At 41.5% G+C, this 17725-nt stretch overlaps 2 protein-coding genes across 2 annotated transcripts; one reads left to right on the top strand and one right to left on the bottom strand.

Annotated features, from left to right (window-relative positions):
• Positions 1-804: 804 nt before the first annotated feature.
• sart3 (spliceosome associated factor 3, U4/U6 recycling protein) lies at positions 805-12112 on the top strand. Its single transcript, XM_037777467.1, has 19 exons — positions 805-1123; positions 3056-3182; positions 3274-3378; positions 3470-3654; positions 3943-4048; positions 4569-4693; positions 4804-4959; positions 6170-6308; positions 6466-6573; positions 6687-6764; positions 6852-6910; positions 7304-7413; positions 7522-7634; positions 7975-8051; positions 8138-8309; positions 8411-8868; positions 9302-9454; positions 9603-9787; positions 9896-12112. Exons 1-19 carry the CDS (start codon positions 854-856, stop codon positions 10086-10088), a joined length of 2919 nt encoding a protein of 972 aa, XP_037633395.1. The 5' UTR covers positions 805-853; the 3' UTR covers positions 10089-12112.
• A 103-nt stretch (positions 12113-12215) lies between these two features.
• Positions 12216-15685, bottom strand: ficd (FIC domain protein adenylyltransferase). The gene is made up of 2 exons (XM_037777468.1): positions 15072-15685; positions 12216-13866 (listed from the first exon to the last, which is right to left on the bottom strand). The coding sequence occupies exons 1-2, from the start codon at positions 15343-15345 to the stop codon at positions 12785-12787; spliced, it is 1356 nt and encodes a 451-aa protein (XP_037633396.1). The 5' UTR covers positions 15346-15685; the 3' UTR covers positions 12216-12784.
• Positions 15686-17725: the final 2040 nt, after the last annotated feature.

Raw genomic sequence — 17725 nt, 5'->3', positions numbered from 1 at the left:
GTAAGAATCAGAAATGCTTGTTAACAGCGACACCTGTGGCCGTTAAGTCAACGACAGTCAGCGTGGGGCTCGCGCTTGTGCTCGCTCTGCATAGACATGATCGAGCATCGCTCAAAACAGTGAGGTGACACACGTCAGCTAAAACCACAATATCACTCTATATTTCAGCTGCTTGGCAGTAATGTTAGCTGACCAGACGGAGGTCTCTCCATGAATCACTGCTGATACTAGTGTTGGCTTTTCCTGCTTCAGCGTCCCGACCGCGGCCGGAGGGAACAGGGGAGACACCGGCACCCGGCTGGAGACGATAACGTTTCTCGCTGCGGAGCCCCGTCACTTCACAAGACACGGGAAACCTCTGTTGGTCTGGAGGAGCTGCAGCATTTATTTTTGCACAAACGTCCACTGTACATTCACTAGATATTCTCAGAGCTAAACTAACTCTTCTGCAGTGTGTAGTGTGCGCACATGCACGTGAGGTGGAGCGCGAGAATGCGTGCGGTGTGTGAGTGAAGGCAAGCAGGCAGAGGAGCAGAGACTCCGGCCCTGGAGACCAAAGCTACGGTCTCCCCTTTGTCTTCTGGCCGTGGTCGGGGGGCTGGAGCAGGAAGAGTTGACACTGTTTTGAAAGACGGGCTCCACTAGATATAACTTTACGGTTTTGGTGCTTCCGTGTAATTTGTGTTGGAGTCTTGTCTGAACAGCGTAGCCACACGCGAGCGCGCATATGCGAGGGCGCATGGGACACCGATCCGGTACATTTATATGTGTAAAAAGTTACAAACAGTCCCTTTAAGTAAAGGAAAAAAAAAAACGAGCCGGCTCTTATCGTTCACCTAAAAGAGCCGGCTCAATGAACCGACTCGTTCGAACAGACACATCACTAGCTGTTACCAGGCAGACGAGCCTTTCCAACATGGCAGCGCCAAACAGCAACGCAGAGCAAACGCAGTTGCAAGAGATGGAGGAGGAAGATGCTGGGATGGAGGAGAGAGATATGGAGTCGGACGAAGAACAAGAGGAGGAGGAGGGCATGAGAGTAGAAAACTCAGACGACGAAGAGGACGATTCGTCGGAGGACGAGAAAGAAAATGAAGCGGAGATCCAGCGACTGGAGGAGCAGGTAGATAACCTCACTACCCAGCTAGCCGAGGAGCTAATGGGAATGAATGGAGGGGAAACACAGTCAGATACTACCAACTAGTAGCTTTAAAATCATGAGCAGCTCTGTCCTGTTTTTAATACAAACTAAATATATGCTAATGTCAGCTGCTGTTATCCAAAATCCAAAACAATTAACCTAAATAGGCGCGTTTGATACGACGTCACTCAGATAGCTGTCGTGATTAGCTCACATGCTAATCTGTGATGCTAATGGCTGTTGTCACACGCGCCTTTTTTTTACTATACATGTCCGGGTGGTCAGCTTCCAGTGTAGCTGAGGTAGAAAGTACATGTGCAAAGATAAAGTACATAATAAGTCCTAACTTTATTGTGTGCCTGGTGTCGCGCTCAAGGTGTTTAATGTGTTATATTGATAACATATCATAAGGTTTTTCATAAGTGAATCTGTAGCAGTGATAAATGCTGTAGTCTGTGCTTCCTCTATAACAGCAGAGAGAAACCACGTTTATAACAATACTGCAGCATTAGCTATGTTACACTCAATGTATGTGTATGTAGACCACTTACACACCACAAAAGTGACAATAACCTGATATTTTCAGGTGGAATTTCATTCATTCATTCTCACTGTGCAATGTCATTTTCCACTTGTGCAATTTTGTTAATAGTCTGTTTATTGTCAATACTGTATATACTGTTCCTATTTTTATACTTCCTTCTATTTAAATGCTTCATATTTTGTTACACTTTGTTCAGCTCTTTTTTTTTTACTGTGTTAGCTGATGCATCTTGTTTTTTGCACTATCCCCTTTGCTGCATAACACTGCAAATTAACCCACTGGGGACTAATAAAGGAATATCTTATCTCTTATCTTTGATCTGTTGTATTGATAACGTCTCATAACGTTTTTCATAAGTGAATCTGTTGCAGTGATACAGTAAATGCTGTAGTCTGTGCTTCCTCTATAACAGCAGAGAGAAACCATGTTTATAACATTACTGCAGCTCTAACTACTTATGTTGCACTCAGTTTATTAGGTACACATGGTTAAAGCTAATGCAATACAACAGGCCCTGCAAGAAATACCACCTTCATGAAGGTTATACTTGTTTTAAATAGATGTTGATGAACTTTATAGTTATTTTGGAGGCTGCAGTTTGTGGTGCTGTTGAATTATATTGTGTTATACTATTCTGAGAAGTGTCTACCCTCACTAGAATTAATATACTCAAAACACCTCAGTATAATGCACACTACAACCTCCAAAATAATCATAAAGTTGAATCAACACCTTTCTGAAATGAAGTTAGAATGTATTAGATTGCATTAGATTAGTGACAGCTAGGTACAGCTAACTGAGTGTCAAAGTACTGTATATATTGTATTGTATCATCTTGTTTGAGTGGCATTGTGTAAATTATTAAACATGTTAGATAGAGTTGCAACGATTAATCGATCAGTTGTCAACTATTAAATTAATCGCCAACTATTTTGATAATCGATTAATCTGTTTGAGTAATTTTTTAAGAAAGAAAAAGTCATATTTTTGATTTCGGCTTCTTAAATGTGAATATTTTCTGGTTTCTTTAGTCCTCTATGACAGTAAACCAAACATCTTTGAGTTGTGAACAAAACAAGACATTTGAGGACGTCATCTTGGGCTTTGGGAAACACCGATTGACATTTTTCACCCATTTCTTTTTTTTTTTTAAACCAAACAACTAATCGATTAATCAACAATGAAAATAATCGTTAGTTGCAGCCCAAATGTTAGATTGATAATGTCATGATTTAATCTGTGTGACATTAATGAGATGTTTTCTTTGGCAGTGGTACTAAATCAACTGCTATAAACTACAGAAGAAGCATGAGTTAATTAAGATATGTTTAATTGTATTGTTAAACGTCTCATCTCTGTGATTCTTTCAGCTGTCAATCAATGCTTTCGACTACAACTGCCACGTGGATCTCATCAAACTGCTGAAGCAGGAGGGAGAACTTTCCCGTCTGCGAAAGGCAAGGCAGAAGATGAGTGAGCTTTTCCCACTCACTGAAGGTTGGTGCATGTCTGATACAGTTTTGGTATCAGTTGACAGCAGCTCTGATCATTATTTGCAACTGAACTCACATTTTGTTGAACCCTGCAGAGATCTGGCTAGACTGGCTCAAGGATGAGATCCGTCTGACTGAGGAGGAGCCAAACCGGGAGAAAGTATACGAACTTTTTGAGAAAGCTATAAACGACTATATCTGTGAGTGCATCCCACCCTTCTTAACTGCCCTTTGATTTGACATTCAGTTATTTCATGATGTTAACATTTAATTCTGTGTCTTTATACTCAGGTCCAGATATCTGGCTTGAATATGCTCAGTATTCAATTGGAGGCATGGGCTTACCAGGTGGGATGGACAAGGTGAGATCCATCTTTGAGAGAGCGGTGACAGCGGTGGGGGTTCACATGACCAAGGGACAGACGGTGTGGGAGGCGTACAGAGAGTTTGAGAACGTTATTCTGTCCACAGTACAGGTTTGTGTTTCCATCACTACGATCTTATCAATGGTCAGACGTATGCTCCGATATTGTTGCTGTTTTCAAATTTGCTTTCAAATTTCAAACACACAGTGTAGTATAGTTGCAGGTGATATCAATCTGTCTCTGTCAGGTTAATACTGTGTGCTTTTGAATGACAATCCACTCATTTAACTCAGAATAAATGCATATACTTTAAATGCTCCGTTTTAATCCCTGTCATGTTCGACTAAATGGGCCTTTGCTAAATTTTGACTCCATTTTCTCCGCTGTGATTCGTCCCAGCCTCCCCCTGGCAGGATTCCCAGCCAAGAGGAGCAAGGGCTGCTGAATACTCAGCTTGAGCGTATCCATACACTGTTTCGCCGCCAGCTGGCCGTTCCCTTAATGGGTAAGCACGACGCCTCTTCTGTCCAGACGGGCTGCTGTAAAACGGGCAGGATTCGTGTTGTGAGGGCCGTATGTCCCAAAAAATCTGAAAACTGTGAATTACCCCATTTAGAAAGATAAAAGCTGCCTTGTGGGATAACTTAAGTGTTGCACGGTTTGGAAATGTCGTACAGAATTAGAAAGAGAACTCCTCTTCAGGCCCTGACCATGCTTTGCAGAAGTGGGCGAGAGATAGCCAGATGGTCTAGTATTGTGCTGTTTTTTTCTGTCTCAGCTGAATGGAGACCAGAGGCATTTCTGTAATGTTTTAACTCCTTTCTTATCTGCACATCTCACATGTTCCTATTCACTAAAGTATGAGACCGAGATTAAGCATTTTTGCAAATTGACATTCCTGCAACACACAAACTTAAAACTTCTACTTCTCAATGTTACTCCTTTACGTTTTGTAAATACTGTCTGTGGTGTATGTATCTTTATTGATAATGTTGAAAAAATGTCTTTAAACTGTTGCTTTGTAGACATGGAAGCCACCTATGCAGAGTATGAGGAGTGGTCTGAACATGGCGTGGCTGAGACGGTCATACATCAGTACAAAAAGGCTTTGCAGCAGCTGGCAAAGTGCAAACCTTTTGAAGAGTCACTGGTAACTGACTTGCATTGATAATTCTGACAGTTACAGTTCTCCCTTTATGTGTAAATAATGTGCATCATTTTTGCAATGCATAACATCTGCATGCTGTTGTGTTGCTGCAGATAGTAGCAGAGCCTCCTAAGCTGGCAGAGTATCAGTCCTACATCGACTTCGAACTAAAGGAGGGCGACCCAGCGCGGATCCAGATAACCTATGAGCGGACCCTGGCGGAGAACTGCCTGGTACCAGACATGTGGGCTAAATACGCCACCTATCTTGTGAGTGTTGGTCAGCTTTTGGCATGCTTCGTTAAGGGCTCCCAATGTTTACTGAGTAGGGTTTGGACTCTTTCACATGGCATTAACAGTCTGACTGCTCTTATTCAGCGCCTAAAACTTGCCAACTGCATCGTCTGCCAGCAAAGACTTAACAGCTATGATCAAAATGTTGCACTGAGGTTATCTTGATAAATTACAGCCAGTGATTTTCTCCAACAGCTCTTCTTGAAATGGATTCATGGGTCTTTTCATTTTTGTAATGCAGTTTCTGACATTTTAAACACTAAACTTGGACAATAACCAGTGATACATCAGGTTGATCATTATTTTTACTCATCTGAAAAGAGGTTCTCATCTTTATTCTAGTAGATTTGTTAAAGTAGCCATGTCTTGTACGGAGAATGTTTTTTTCAAAGTAGTGTTTAAAGATTCCCATTTGATATTTAAATGTGATTCTGTATGACTCCTATTGCAATGTTAAAGGTATGGCTGCTTTAGCGTTTTTATTAATATACTACAGTAATGAAGGAACATCTGGTGGGATGTCAAAATGTGGTTGCTTATAAAAGTGACTCTTTAAATCTTCAGTAATAAATCTTTCAGCTTGTTTAAGATTATCAGGGTTCCCATGAGTCCTGGAAAACAGTTGACCAATTTTCCAGTTTTGGAAAACACACATGGGAAGATTAGAGAAAAATCCTGGAAAATTATTTCAACATTCTTCTATTTTCCGTTAGCTGAGAATGAACTACCAGGCTATCTATCAGAGCTCCTCAAAAACGGATAACATCGCATCTGAAAGGGCTAAGTTATGTTCAGGATCATCAAATCAAATGGTAGTTTATGGACGAGAGTGTAGCTACTCAAGTCGCATCACATGGCAGCATGACATGACATGACATGACATGACATTACAACTTAAGTGGCCAAAACTCCTTCAAATGTAAATATTAGTAACTGCTGGCTGATTTTTATTATTCTATTATTCTATGATTGATCTGTCAGAACTTTAAAGCACATAAGAGATGATTTCATAGAGAAGAAATAGTCTCAGACTCTTTTAAATCAGACTTCCACAAAGAGGAACCTATTAGTGTATGGTGCAATCCCTGTCGGTCATACCAGCTATCATCACTGAAAATGATCTCTAGAGATAAAGAGGAACCCTGATTATTTTAACCATTTAGTTGGTTCTCTCCGGACTCTGCAGGATCGTCAGCTGAAGATCAAAGACATGGTTCTCTCCTCTCACGAGCGTGCAGTCAGGAACTGCCCCTGGACTATGGGTCTGTGGAAAAGCTACCTGCTAGCTCTGGAGAGGCATGGAGCCGACCACCAGACTGTCTCAGGTAACATCTAGAGCGCAGCAAGGAGCTTTTCAAATGACGACTCCGTCGCTGTTTTCATGCAGTTGTGTGATTCTTATGGGGAAATATCCCAGACCCTTATTCTGGTATATTGGAACTTGCTTGGCCATTTCATGTAGTGTGTTTCTCTTCCTCACAGATCTTTTTGAAAAGGCGCTGAATGCAGGTTTCATTCAAGCGACGGATTATGTGGAAATTTGGCAGGCATACCTCGACTACCTGAGGAGACGTGTGGATTTCAGCAAAGGTGAGAGCAGTTGTGTGTGACACAGAATTTGTCTTTGTGTTTGGAAACTATTGAGTTCACTCATTGTTCCATTTCTGACATTATTTCCTTTTTTTTTGTTTTTGTTTTTACAGAATCAAGTAAAGAGTTGGAGGAGTTACGAGGAGCTTTCTCTCGCTCTCTAGACTACATGAAACAGGATGTTGAAGAAAGTAGGTGGATTTTAGTCCGACTGAGATTTATTTTTGTGATGTTCTTGGTTTGGTTTTCATATAATTCATTGTATTGTGTCTTTGTAGGATTTGGTGAAAGTGGAGATCCTTCTTGTATCATAATGCAGATCTGGGCAAGGATAGAGGTGAGCAGTGTTACCATGACAACCATTTTCAAGAGTTGAATTTCTGTGATGTTGAATTGTGTTTTAATCTTTAATTTGTGTATTATTTTGACCTATTTAATTTATGATTGTCTTGTCTATGGAATCACAACTGTTGTTGTGTACAACTAGTCAATGATATACAAATGACCTTGAAGCATAATGAGATTAAGGCCCATTGAGACACATGGTAAAGGACTACAGTTACTAAACTATGGCAGCACTTTTCTCAAAATGTGACAGTTTTATTTGAATTATACTATGAAATATAATCTTTATGTGTGTGTTTGAAGTTACCTCACTGTCACATGTATAATATGGAAACTGTCTACACAAATGAACATCTCATCAGTTTTGTTTTTTCCTCCCCAACAGGCTCTCCACTGCAAGAACATCCAAAAAGCCAGAGAGCTGTGGGACAGTATCATGACAAAAGGGAACGCTAAATATGCCAACATGTGGCTGGAGTACTATAACCTTGAAAGGTGTGTTCATCAATGTCTGAGTGGGGAGAAAATGTTAATTGAAGAAGTGCTCATACCTTTTTAACCAAAACTTGTATATGATTTTTTTTTTTTCAACTTTATCCGTAGGTCTTATGGAGACCCTGTTCACTGTCGGAAAGCTCTCCACAGAGCAGTTCAGTGCACCTCAGACTACCCTGAGCATGTGAGTGAAGTCCTGCTCACATTTGAGAGGGTCGAAGGTGAGTCCCAATGTAAAAATCTAACATCAACGTCAGTCGATTAAAATATTTAATCATGATTAATCACACGTTGTCCATTTTTTACCTGTTCAAAATGTATCTTAAAGGGAGATTTGTCAAGTATTTGATACTCTTATCAACATGGTAGTGGACAAATATGCTGCTTTATGCAAACATATGTATATATTTATTATTGGAAATCAATTAACAACACAAAGCAATGACAAATATTGTCCAGAAACCCTCAGAGGTACTGCATGTAGCAAAAAAATATGCTCAAATCATAACATGTCAAACCCAAATTCCAGCGTGTCTCTGTATTTTTCTTCCTCACCTCCAGGTTCTCTGGAGGACTGGGACGTGGCAGTGCAGAAGACAGAGACCCGACTGAACCGGATTAATGAGCAGCGAGCGAAGGCAGGAGCACATATCAGCATTGCACTGGACAGGTGTATCATTAAGCTGCTTTTGGCTAATGTTACCATGTTGTGCCCATCTGTTAGGTGGCTGTGAAAGAAGCCAACCTGGCTCGCCAAGAGGACGAGAGAGGTGATCAGCGGCGGAGGGCCAAGGTAGACAAGAAGGCTCAGAAGAAGGGCCAAAAGGGAACTCGAGCTGGGGAGAAGAGGAAAGCCGAGCAGGATGATTATCATGATGAGTGGAACGATAACTCCGGTAAATACAGATAATTAGTATGATAAACCTTTGTTTGTTTTGAAGCAAAACTATGCTTTAGAAATTCAGTGTTTATTCATATTTATTTCCCTCTGTGACAGAACAAGCTCCTAAAAGGCAAAGAGGAAACGGGGACCAAACCGCAGAGGAGTACATGGAGACCGAGACGGGACTGTTTGGGAGGAACGCTCCCCCTGGCTATAAGCCTGCTGCTCACGGCAATAAAAGAGCCCAGCACGGAGCAGCGGCCGCTGCCCAGAAGCAGAACGACGACAAGCCAGAGCTTCGCAACGATAACAGCAGCGTATTCATCAGCAACCTGGCGTACACCCTGGAGGAGCCAGAGGCGAAGCTCAGGACCCTGTTTGAGACCTGTGGTCCCATCGAACAGGTTCGCCCCGTATTCAGCAACAAAGGGACCTTCAAAGGCTACTGCTATGTACAGTTTGAATCCACAGTGTCTGTCGCTGAAGCCCTGAAGCTGGACAGACGGGAGGTGGAGGGCAGGCCCATGTTTGTGTCACCTTGTGTAGACAAAAACAAAAATCCTGACTTTAAGGTAAATATGAACACAAGAAAACAGGTTTGTTTTTTATTATAACCAGAGTATCTGCAAGTCTTAAAAAATTATTGGAAAAAAAAAAAGGAGTTAAAAGGTATTAAATAATCTTAAAATATATTCTATGCTCTAAATAAATTAATGATTCTTAATTGGTTAATCCATCTATCCATCCATTTTATGTCACTTATCCAGGTCCAGGTTGCATTAATGTAATTGGGAGGTACTGAAAAAAATGTGATGTAAATAATCAGTAATTCTAGGTCACACTATCTCTACTGGTTTTCCATCACACTTTGGACCGCATGACTGTAAAACTGGTGTTAAATTGAATTCTGTGGTATTAAAAATGTTTTAATTCTAACTTGGTGAACCTGCAGAAACCCTGATAACGTGCAGTGCAAGTGACCACTTCCCATCAATGTCCCCGTAGGTATTTAAATACAACACAACCATTGAGAAACAAAAGATCTTCATCTCTGGGCTGCCGTTCTCGTGCAAAAAAGAGCAACTGGAGGAAATCTGCAAAAGTCATGGCACCATCAAAGACATTCGTCTGGTCACGTATCGCTCAGGAAAACCCAAGGTGAGGCATAAAGAGGAGGATGGTGTCCAGATGTTTGGCTCAAAATAGTCCTCCTGATTAATCTAATGATTACCACCTTTGACCGTACAGATGCTGAGCAAAGTCAGCTGTTGATGTATTAACCCTCTGTTGCTGTGTGGCTCTGCAGGGTCTGGCATATGTTGAGTTTGCAGATGAAGCCCAGGCTTCTCAGGCAGTTCTGAAATTGGACGGCATGGTTGTAGAGGACAACACAATCGCTGTTGCAATAAGTAACCCTCCTCGCAGAAACATGGATAAACCCGGTTCCAACAGGCTCATGGCAGACATGATGCCTCGCCAGGTGTTTGGATCGTAAGTTTGCTGATTTCTCTTTCATGCCAGCTGAAATGTTCTGAAAGTCTGCCATTCTCTGCTCTGTAACTGAACACAAACAAAACTGTTTTTTTTTTATATTCCCAGGAGAGGAAGAGGACGCACTCAGCTCTCATTACTTCCTCGTTCCCTGCACCGACAGAGTGGGACCGCAAGCAAAGCCGAGAATGGAACAGCGGCTGAGCAGGTGCCAGCGACAGACAGCGCATCAGTGAACGCAGCCGGAGAGACGAAACCTTTGTCAAATTCAGACTTTGCCAGAATGCTTCTCAGCAAGTGAGAAGATGAGCGAGAGAATTACGACCGCCTTCACACTGAAAGCCATCTTGTGTCCTTAACAAGTTATTGTTGGTGATTTTCCTGTAATTGGTTACCCGGTTTCCCTTTAATCTCAGTCTTGTTATCATCATCCGTTCTGCGAGATTTGCCTTAACCGCCAAGCTCCTGCCCTCCATCGGAAAGCCTTTTCAACCAATACTTTTCACCAGTGTGACAGATCGTTTCGGTGTGTTTGAAGGTGGCTGGCCGGCTATTTTATAAAAGAAAAGTGTATCATATTTGTGTGTAAATATACTGTATCTAAAATTGTACGCCTCATGTTGCAAAGCGTCTTCTTTTGTTGTGTAATGTGAAGGGGATCTGAGAGAAACATATGGGAGAGTATTTTTTTTAAATATTCAAAACAGCCAAACTTGTGAATGTTGTTTAAAAAGGTTATATGCAAAAGTTCAGACGTGGTGTAATATAGATGGTGTGTGTGTGTGTGTGTGTACAGAAGTTGGATGTGTTGCAGTGATGAAAAGACGTAGTCTCCAGATATTTTTAGGAAACCTTTTTGTTGTGTAACTTATTTTTACCTCTGCGGACTAAGTTAACAAGGATAGTAATTACTTTTTCTGACTGTATAGTACAACTAATTCATTATTTCTACATAATACCATCTGGGAGTTACCATCTGCTACAAATCGTTATCATGATGCTATGGAGTCTACTGAGGTTCCGGTATTAGTTAACTGGCTTTATCTTGGCCTGAGGACATGTTATTACAGTATGACAACTGCCCTCATATCATGTCTGCTAATGCTTGATATCAGTTATAGTATTTAGTACAGAACTGCTCTAAGTTTACTTTCTGTTTTCATACATCACTGTTAATGTTCACTGAACAGCTGTCTGTTCAGGGTGAAAACATCCATCGTCATTTCTATTGTTTTTCAGTCTGATTTATTTGCTGCGGGCTGACTGAGAGAGTCGGAAGGAAATTAACCATATTCCCTTCACCTTGTGAAACTCAAAAATGATGCTGAAGAAATTTAGTGTCTGCTTGCCTCAGTCTAAGCCGCAACAATCGACTAATCTATTTTGATAATTGTTCTAGTCGATTTCCAGTGTCTCAGATGTGAGAATTGTTTTCCTCCCTCCTCCTTACATTTTGTTAAATAGAATATATTTGGGTTTTAGACTTGTGATAGGACAAAATACATTTGATGACTTCACCTTAGGCTCTAGGAAATTGTGATGGGCATTTTTCACAGTTTACTCAAGGTTTGTAGACTAAACAATTAAGAAATTAATTGGCAGATTAATCAATAATAAATAAGTTACTTGCAGACCTGCAAGAGTCCATTGATATAAGAGGAGATGTGAATTAGTTAAACGTGTTGAAAAGAGTTAAGATATAACCATAAATGCTAGAAAGTACTCTGTTGTGTGTACACTGTGAAAGTGAATCCTTAGAACGTTATAAACTGAACCGAAGTACAGTTTTATAAATGTGATTTGGACCTGGTTTTCTTTGTAATAGTTAATTTCACCCTCTCAATGATCTGAGCCACACTTGGCTGACAGCTCCTGAGGTAAAGAGTAAAGAGGCTCTTTCTGTCATCTACACATTATTTAGGTCTGCAGCTCCTTCGACACAAGAGAAGAGAATCTATGCAGTTTTTCCATTTATGTTTTCCCGTGTAAGAAGTCAACCAGTTGTCTTGTTTGGATATTAACAATTATGTTTGTCTACATATTGTTCACTAATTTCAAAAAGGTCACCATAGTTTGTAACAAATATAAATCTAAGTTTTCAAAACAGATGGAATACAAGCTATATGGATTGCTCTCACCACAGTGGCCTAATCTAAAAAATATATATCTAAATATGTTGGTCTCTAAAGTCACCTTCTGTTTTATGTCCAATACTAAAAGGTGGTATGTGTGCATTGCTGTTGTTTTGTATAAGTTCTATAGTCACTGTTTTGAATTTGGTATAGAGGTAAATAATAAATGGCTTTTTTTTGGTGTTCAACCACAGTATTTATTTACCTGCTTGTTTCATTATCTACCATTTTCTACCCTTGTGTTTTGGGGTCCTGTAAAACAAAACAGAAAAAGTCATGTCCTGTATATTTTTTTCTGGTCTAAAACTTGTTTTAATAAAGTCATGTAAAGATCCCAGTATGACACTCAACGCTTTGTTCATTCTAAAACTAAGCTAATGAAAGTAAATAGAACACTTTTATTTTAAAACTAAAATAAATAATCAAATACACGAAAGTGCTTTACAGTGTAATGAGACATCACCTTTATCCCAAAGTTAATTAACTAAATGTTCCCACACGCGCTAAACATCCGCCGCACTAAAGCATCTCAAGTCAAATGACATGATGAGAAAGATTTCTTTCCTCCTCACATCATCAGTAGTCAATCTTCTGATTGTATTCTGATGGTAATAGAAATTAATTAACACTCCTATGGGGATATGGTTACAAACTAAAAGTGAGAAATGGGTTTCTTTTCATTGAAAGAAAAACCTAAACACCAAAATCTGATTTCAATTCAACATCCTGCACCAGTTTCAATGAATGCAGCCATTCTAGGACCCAAACTGAAGCATGGGGGGCTATGAGGTGGGATGAGGCAATTCAACACATTATATGATGGATTGTTATTTGAGAGCTTTTAGATTCTCCTCCCGTCTCCAACTCAGTTATGAATCGGGATGGTCTGTTTGCAGTCGAGGCAGGCGTGGTCCTGGCTGGCTCCCGGCAGCCCCACGGCGTGCTCTGTTGTAGAAATCAACAATGTGTCCAATGTCATCTCTGTACATCTGGCTATGAAGCGAATGAAGGGCCGTACGTCGCCCTCGTTGGCCGTGTCTAGAGCTCCATAATACTCAGCCCTTTGTTCTTTGCGAATGGTGATCGGCGGGTATCGCGCTTGCATGAGCCCCAGGTTCATGAGCAGCCGTGATGTGCGTCCGTTACCGTCCACAAATGGGTGCACGTACACAAGTTTGTAGTGGGCGAGAGCGGCGTACTCCACAGGGTGCAACTGCAGGGCCTCCTCAGAGTTGAGCCACTGAACCAGCTCCTGCATGTGTCTCTGCAGGTCCTGAGGGTGCGGGGGGATGTGGTGGCCAACAAACACCTGGCTGGTGCGCAGCCTCCCGCCCTCCACGGGGTCCACGTAGCCGAGCACCCGCCGGTGAATCTCCAGGATGTCACTGACAGTCATGGTTCCCGTCCTGGACAACAGCGTGGTGTTGATGTACTTCATGGCCGCATCCACGCCGATGGCCTCGTTCTGCTCCTGCAGGCTTTTCCCAGCGACGGCGTAACGCGTCTCAATGATGTGACGGATCTCAGACAGGGTGAGTGTGCTGCCTTCAATGGCCACCGTGTGGTAGATGTGGTGGTAGTAGGTTTCCTCCATCACCCGGCGGAGTGCAGAGTTGCCTTTAGGGATGGACATGAGCCGGCGCACTTTACTGTCAATGATGCTGAAGTAACGCTGGTCAATCTCTTCCACCAGGGGAAGAGTTCGGTCCCGGCTAACCAGAGCTCTCTCATTACACGGCGATATGGTCAAGGCCTTGCAATAGAGGTGGTCTGCCTGGACGACATCCTTCTCCTCCTCCAGAATGGTCCCCAGCTCCGTTAGGGCATCCACAAAGTCTGGATTCATGCTGAGTGCATGTACCAGCAGCTTGTGAGCCTTCTCCCTCTTCCCCAGTTTCCTCATCTCCAGAGCCAGCTGCAGAGCTGCTTTGGCCTCCAGCACCATCTCTGCAATCAGAACACGAAGGACAGAGTCAACTCCAACACATGTGAGACAGTATAGAGGTAATAATACAGCAACTGAGCCGGGTACTATTGAAAATAAATATCATGATATCCAGGACCTCATTCCAGTAGTGATCATTATATAATCAACAAAATAAAATCAACTAATCAAATAAATCAACTGTATTTCACACTGAATAACAATTATTTTGGTCAATTCTCAAAGTCAAAATACTGGACATTAAGGGAAATCCTCATGCTGTACTAGACATCTAATCTTGTCTTTAACATATGGTATAGAGTTAAGACAAGAGAAGACAAGATAAGATGAACCTTTATTAATCCCCCAGAGGGAAATTCAGGTGTTAAAGCAGCAACATCAGCAAACAGAGTGAAACACAGGAGAGGTGAAGGTATACACAAATTATAAAAACAATAATAGAGATAGAAAAGATACAGAGTGAATGGGTGAACATAATGTGTGCAGTCTGTCAATAAATAAATGTAGTATGTACATATGTGCAGTCTATAAAGTGGTATATAGGATGTATAGTGTAAAGTAAGTGTAAAGTGCGGCAGTGGTTAGAGTCCAAGATGGTTGCAGATAGTGCAGCGTGTTTACAGTTCTTAAAGTCCTAATAGTTCTCATATGGGGTCAATTCTCAAAGTCAAAATACTGGACATTAAGGGAAATCCTCATGCTGTACTAGACATCTAATCTTGCCTCTAACATATGGTATAGAGTTAAGATAAGATAAGAAGAAAATGCAGGTGTTAAAGCAGCAACATCAGCAAACAGAGTGAAACACAGGAGAGGTGAAGGTATACAAAAACTATAAAAACAATAATAGAGATATAAAAGATACAGAGTGAATGGGTGAACATAGTGTGTGCAGTCCATCAATAAATAAATGTAGTATGTACAATAAATAAATGTAGTATGTACATATGTGCAGTCTATAGTTGTATATAGGATGTATAAAGTAAGTGTATATAGGATGTATAGTGTACAGTAAGTGTAAAGTGCACCAGTGGTTAGAGTCCCAGATGGTTGCAGATGTGCATGTTTAAAGTTGTTAAAGTCCTCATAGTTCTCCTATGGGGGTCAGCCTCGGTTGTGGAGCCTGATGGCTACCAGCATGAAGAACTGACCCAGGAGCTTTGTGTTGTGAACTGTGACTGAGTACACCTGTACTTGTTGTTTGTACCTTTGCTGGGCTTGGACCTGAGAGGCAGCACATCCAGGGCGGTGAACGGGACCGTGAGGCTGGTGGACTGAACAGCTGGAGGCTGCTGGGAGCCCCCCCACAGCTGGCAGCGGAGCTGAGCGAAGCCCTTCAGGCTGGCGCAGCACCGGTCCTCCTCCAGCCCGACCAGAGGCAGCAGGACGGCCACGAGAGAGCCGAGCAGCACACACAGCAGCGGGCCCCATCCTCCGAGGAACCGGCCAGTGGTGTAACGACACACCGGCGCCGCAGCCATGACGACGCCCGGTTAGAGCCTCCATCCTCTGGGGATCCGGGTCCCCATGTAGATCTCTATCCACCCGCAGCTAGGAGAGCAGCAGGCCGGCTGACAGGAGCGAGAACACGGACAGCATGACGGCTTAGCAGGCTGAATCAACGAGGAGGCGAGGAGGGTCGCTTGTTGTCGGCGTCGTCATTACAGTTTGTGTACAAAATACACATCATCCACTTCCTTGGTTCTGGACGTGTGAACATCGAGGACTGTCATTGGGCAGAGTTATATTGAAGGGCGGCGCTGATTGGCTGAGAACGCAGCAATACAACAGTTGGTTCGTAGCGGTCTCTGATTGGGTGAATTTTAGCACGCACTTAGTGACGTAACAACGTAATGTGATAATGAAGAATGATATCTGGTGTTCAAATATGGAGAAACAAAATCACATGTTATCAAGAGCTCGTTATCCTTAGAACATTATAAAAGGAAATTATCATCGCATTTAATTCATGATGTCTAATTATCTTTTGATAAGTTTATATATATTTCCTTTTCTTCTGTACTGTTTTTTGTATGTATTTCATTGTTTTTATTTGATTGTTTTCCACTGTTAGGTTTTTCTGCACATTTTGTGTACTTCTTGTTGTTGTTTAACTTTTGTTGTATTTTTTAAATTATGTTAGTTTAGATCTTTCTTCCTTTTTTTGTTATTGTTTTTCTCTCCTGGGGTTGGAGGGAGGTCCTTTGTATAAGCCTGTAAGGCTTCTTGACCTCTCCTGACACATTTCTTGTTTTTTTTCATGACTGGATTTTGTGCAGTTTTATATATGTGCAAATAAATAAATAAAAAAATAAAATAAAAAAATGTGTACGTACAATGTAATGTGTACGTACAACGTAATGTGTGTCCCTATAGAAAAGAGTAAAATTCCCAGGTGATAGATATTTTTTGTCATTAAGTTGAGTTTCCATGTTTGTAATGCAATTATACAGCTTACAATACTTTTTAATTAATTTTCAATTCACTTACCCTATTTATTTCTGTTTCAATGTAATTATTAAAGGGAATGTTTGTAACTTCTTACACGTATAAATCAATCCGGGTCGCTGTCCCATGCGCGCTCGCGTGTGGCTACGCTGTTCAGACTCAGACTCCAACACAAACTACACGGAAGCACCAAAACCGCAAGGTTATATTTAGTGAAGCCCGTCTTGCAAAATAGTGTTGGCGGCGGCTGGAGGACGTGGGAGAGTCTCCAGGGCCGGAGTCTCTGCTGTACTCTGCTCCTCTGCTCCTCTACCTGCTTGCCTTCACTCACAGCTCGCTCCACCTAACGTGCATGTGCACACACTCCACACTGCAGAAGAGTTAGTAGCTCTGAGAATATCTAGTAAATGTACAGTGGACGTTTGTGCAGAAATAAATGCTGCAGCTCCTCCAGACCAACAGAGGTTTTCCGTGTCTTGTGAAGTGACGAGGCTCCGCAGCAAGAAACGTCATCGTCTCCAACCGGGTGCCGGTGTCTTCCCTGTTCCCTCTGGCCGCGGTCGGGAGGCTGAAACAGGAAAAGCCAACGCTAGGATCAGCAGTGATTCATGGAGACCTTCGTTTGGGTTATTTAGTTCAGATTGGGCATGTGCCTGAGGTTGTGTTAGTTGCCTTTCAGAGGGAGGTGAGTAATAGTTAATAAGAAGGATTACCGGACAGGTTTTACTCTACCTTACACAGCTGCAACACTTGAGAGCTGGAACAGACTGCTCCAAATTTGTGTCTCTTAGTTTATAATGACTAAATATGTCAGGTTCACAGCTCACTATGTTGGGTTGCTCTCACGATAAACAGACATTTCCAGTACAATTAATATGGAATAAGTGGTGCAAATATGTAGCTGGCCTAGTCTGATATTTTGGGGTTAATGGCTAATATTTTCTGTAACCCAGTGGTGGAAGATGTACTCAGAACTTTTACTTAAGTAAACGTGGTAATACCACAGTGTAAAAATACTCTGTTACAAGTAAAAGTCCTGCATTCAAAATCTTACTTGAGTAAAAGTACAAAAGTATTAGAATGAAAATATACTGGTTTTGTCATTTCAAAATCTACCAATCTGAAACTTCTTACAATTCAACTGGTCATCACAGGAAGCCTCTCAATCCCACCTCCCATGACATACAAACAGGGATTCATTGGCTATAGAAAATAAATAGATCTGATTTTATTTGGCCAATTGCAATTTTCTTGTCTTTCATTATTAAAGTAAAGGATGAAATCCATATAAGAATAGCGTTATTGTGCCTTTCTGGGAGTGGGAAGTTAAAAAAACAAAGAGTGTTTGATCTACTTTTACACAATTTGCATTAATGAACTGAATGCAAAGTTGTTTTTGCCATGGAATGTTTA

Source organism: Sebastes umbrosus, chromosome 8, assembly GCF_015220745.1.
Source record: "Sebastes umbrosus isolate fSebUmb1 chromosome 8, fSebUmb1.pri, whole genome shotgun sequence".
NCBI classification, from domain to species: domain Eukaryota; kingdom Metazoa; phylum Chordata; class Actinopteri; order Perciformes; family Sebastidae; genus Sebastes; species Sebastes umbrosus.
Note: the sequence above shows the minus strand (reverse complement) of the source record. Positions and strands in the feature narration are given on the sequence as shown.

What these genes read in the sequence shown, in the direction of transcription:
- ficd (XM_037777468.1), bottom strand. Translation starts at nt 15,345, where the DNA reads ATGGCTGCGGCGCCGGTGTGTCGTTACACCACTGGCCGGTTCCTCGGA. An exon ending in CAGGTCCAAGCCCAGCAAAG is followed by an intron (nt 13,867 to 15,071) that starts GTACAAACAACA and finishes TTCTGATTGCAG; the next exon opens with AGATGGTGCTGGAGGCCAAA.
- sart3 (XM_037777467.1), top strand. Translation starts at nt 854, where the DNA reads ATGAACCGACTCGTTCGAACAGACACATCACTAGCTGTTACCAGGCAG. An exon ending in TCCAGCGACTGGAGGAGCAG is followed by an intron (nt 1,124 to 3,055) that starts GTAGATAACCTC and finishes TGATTCTTTCAG; the next exon opens with CTGTCAATCAATGCTTTCGA. An exon ending in AGCTATAAACGACTATATCT is followed by an intron (nt 3,379 to 3,469) that starts GTGAGTGCATCC and finishes CTTTATACTCAG; the next exon opens with GTCCAGATATCTGGCTTGAA.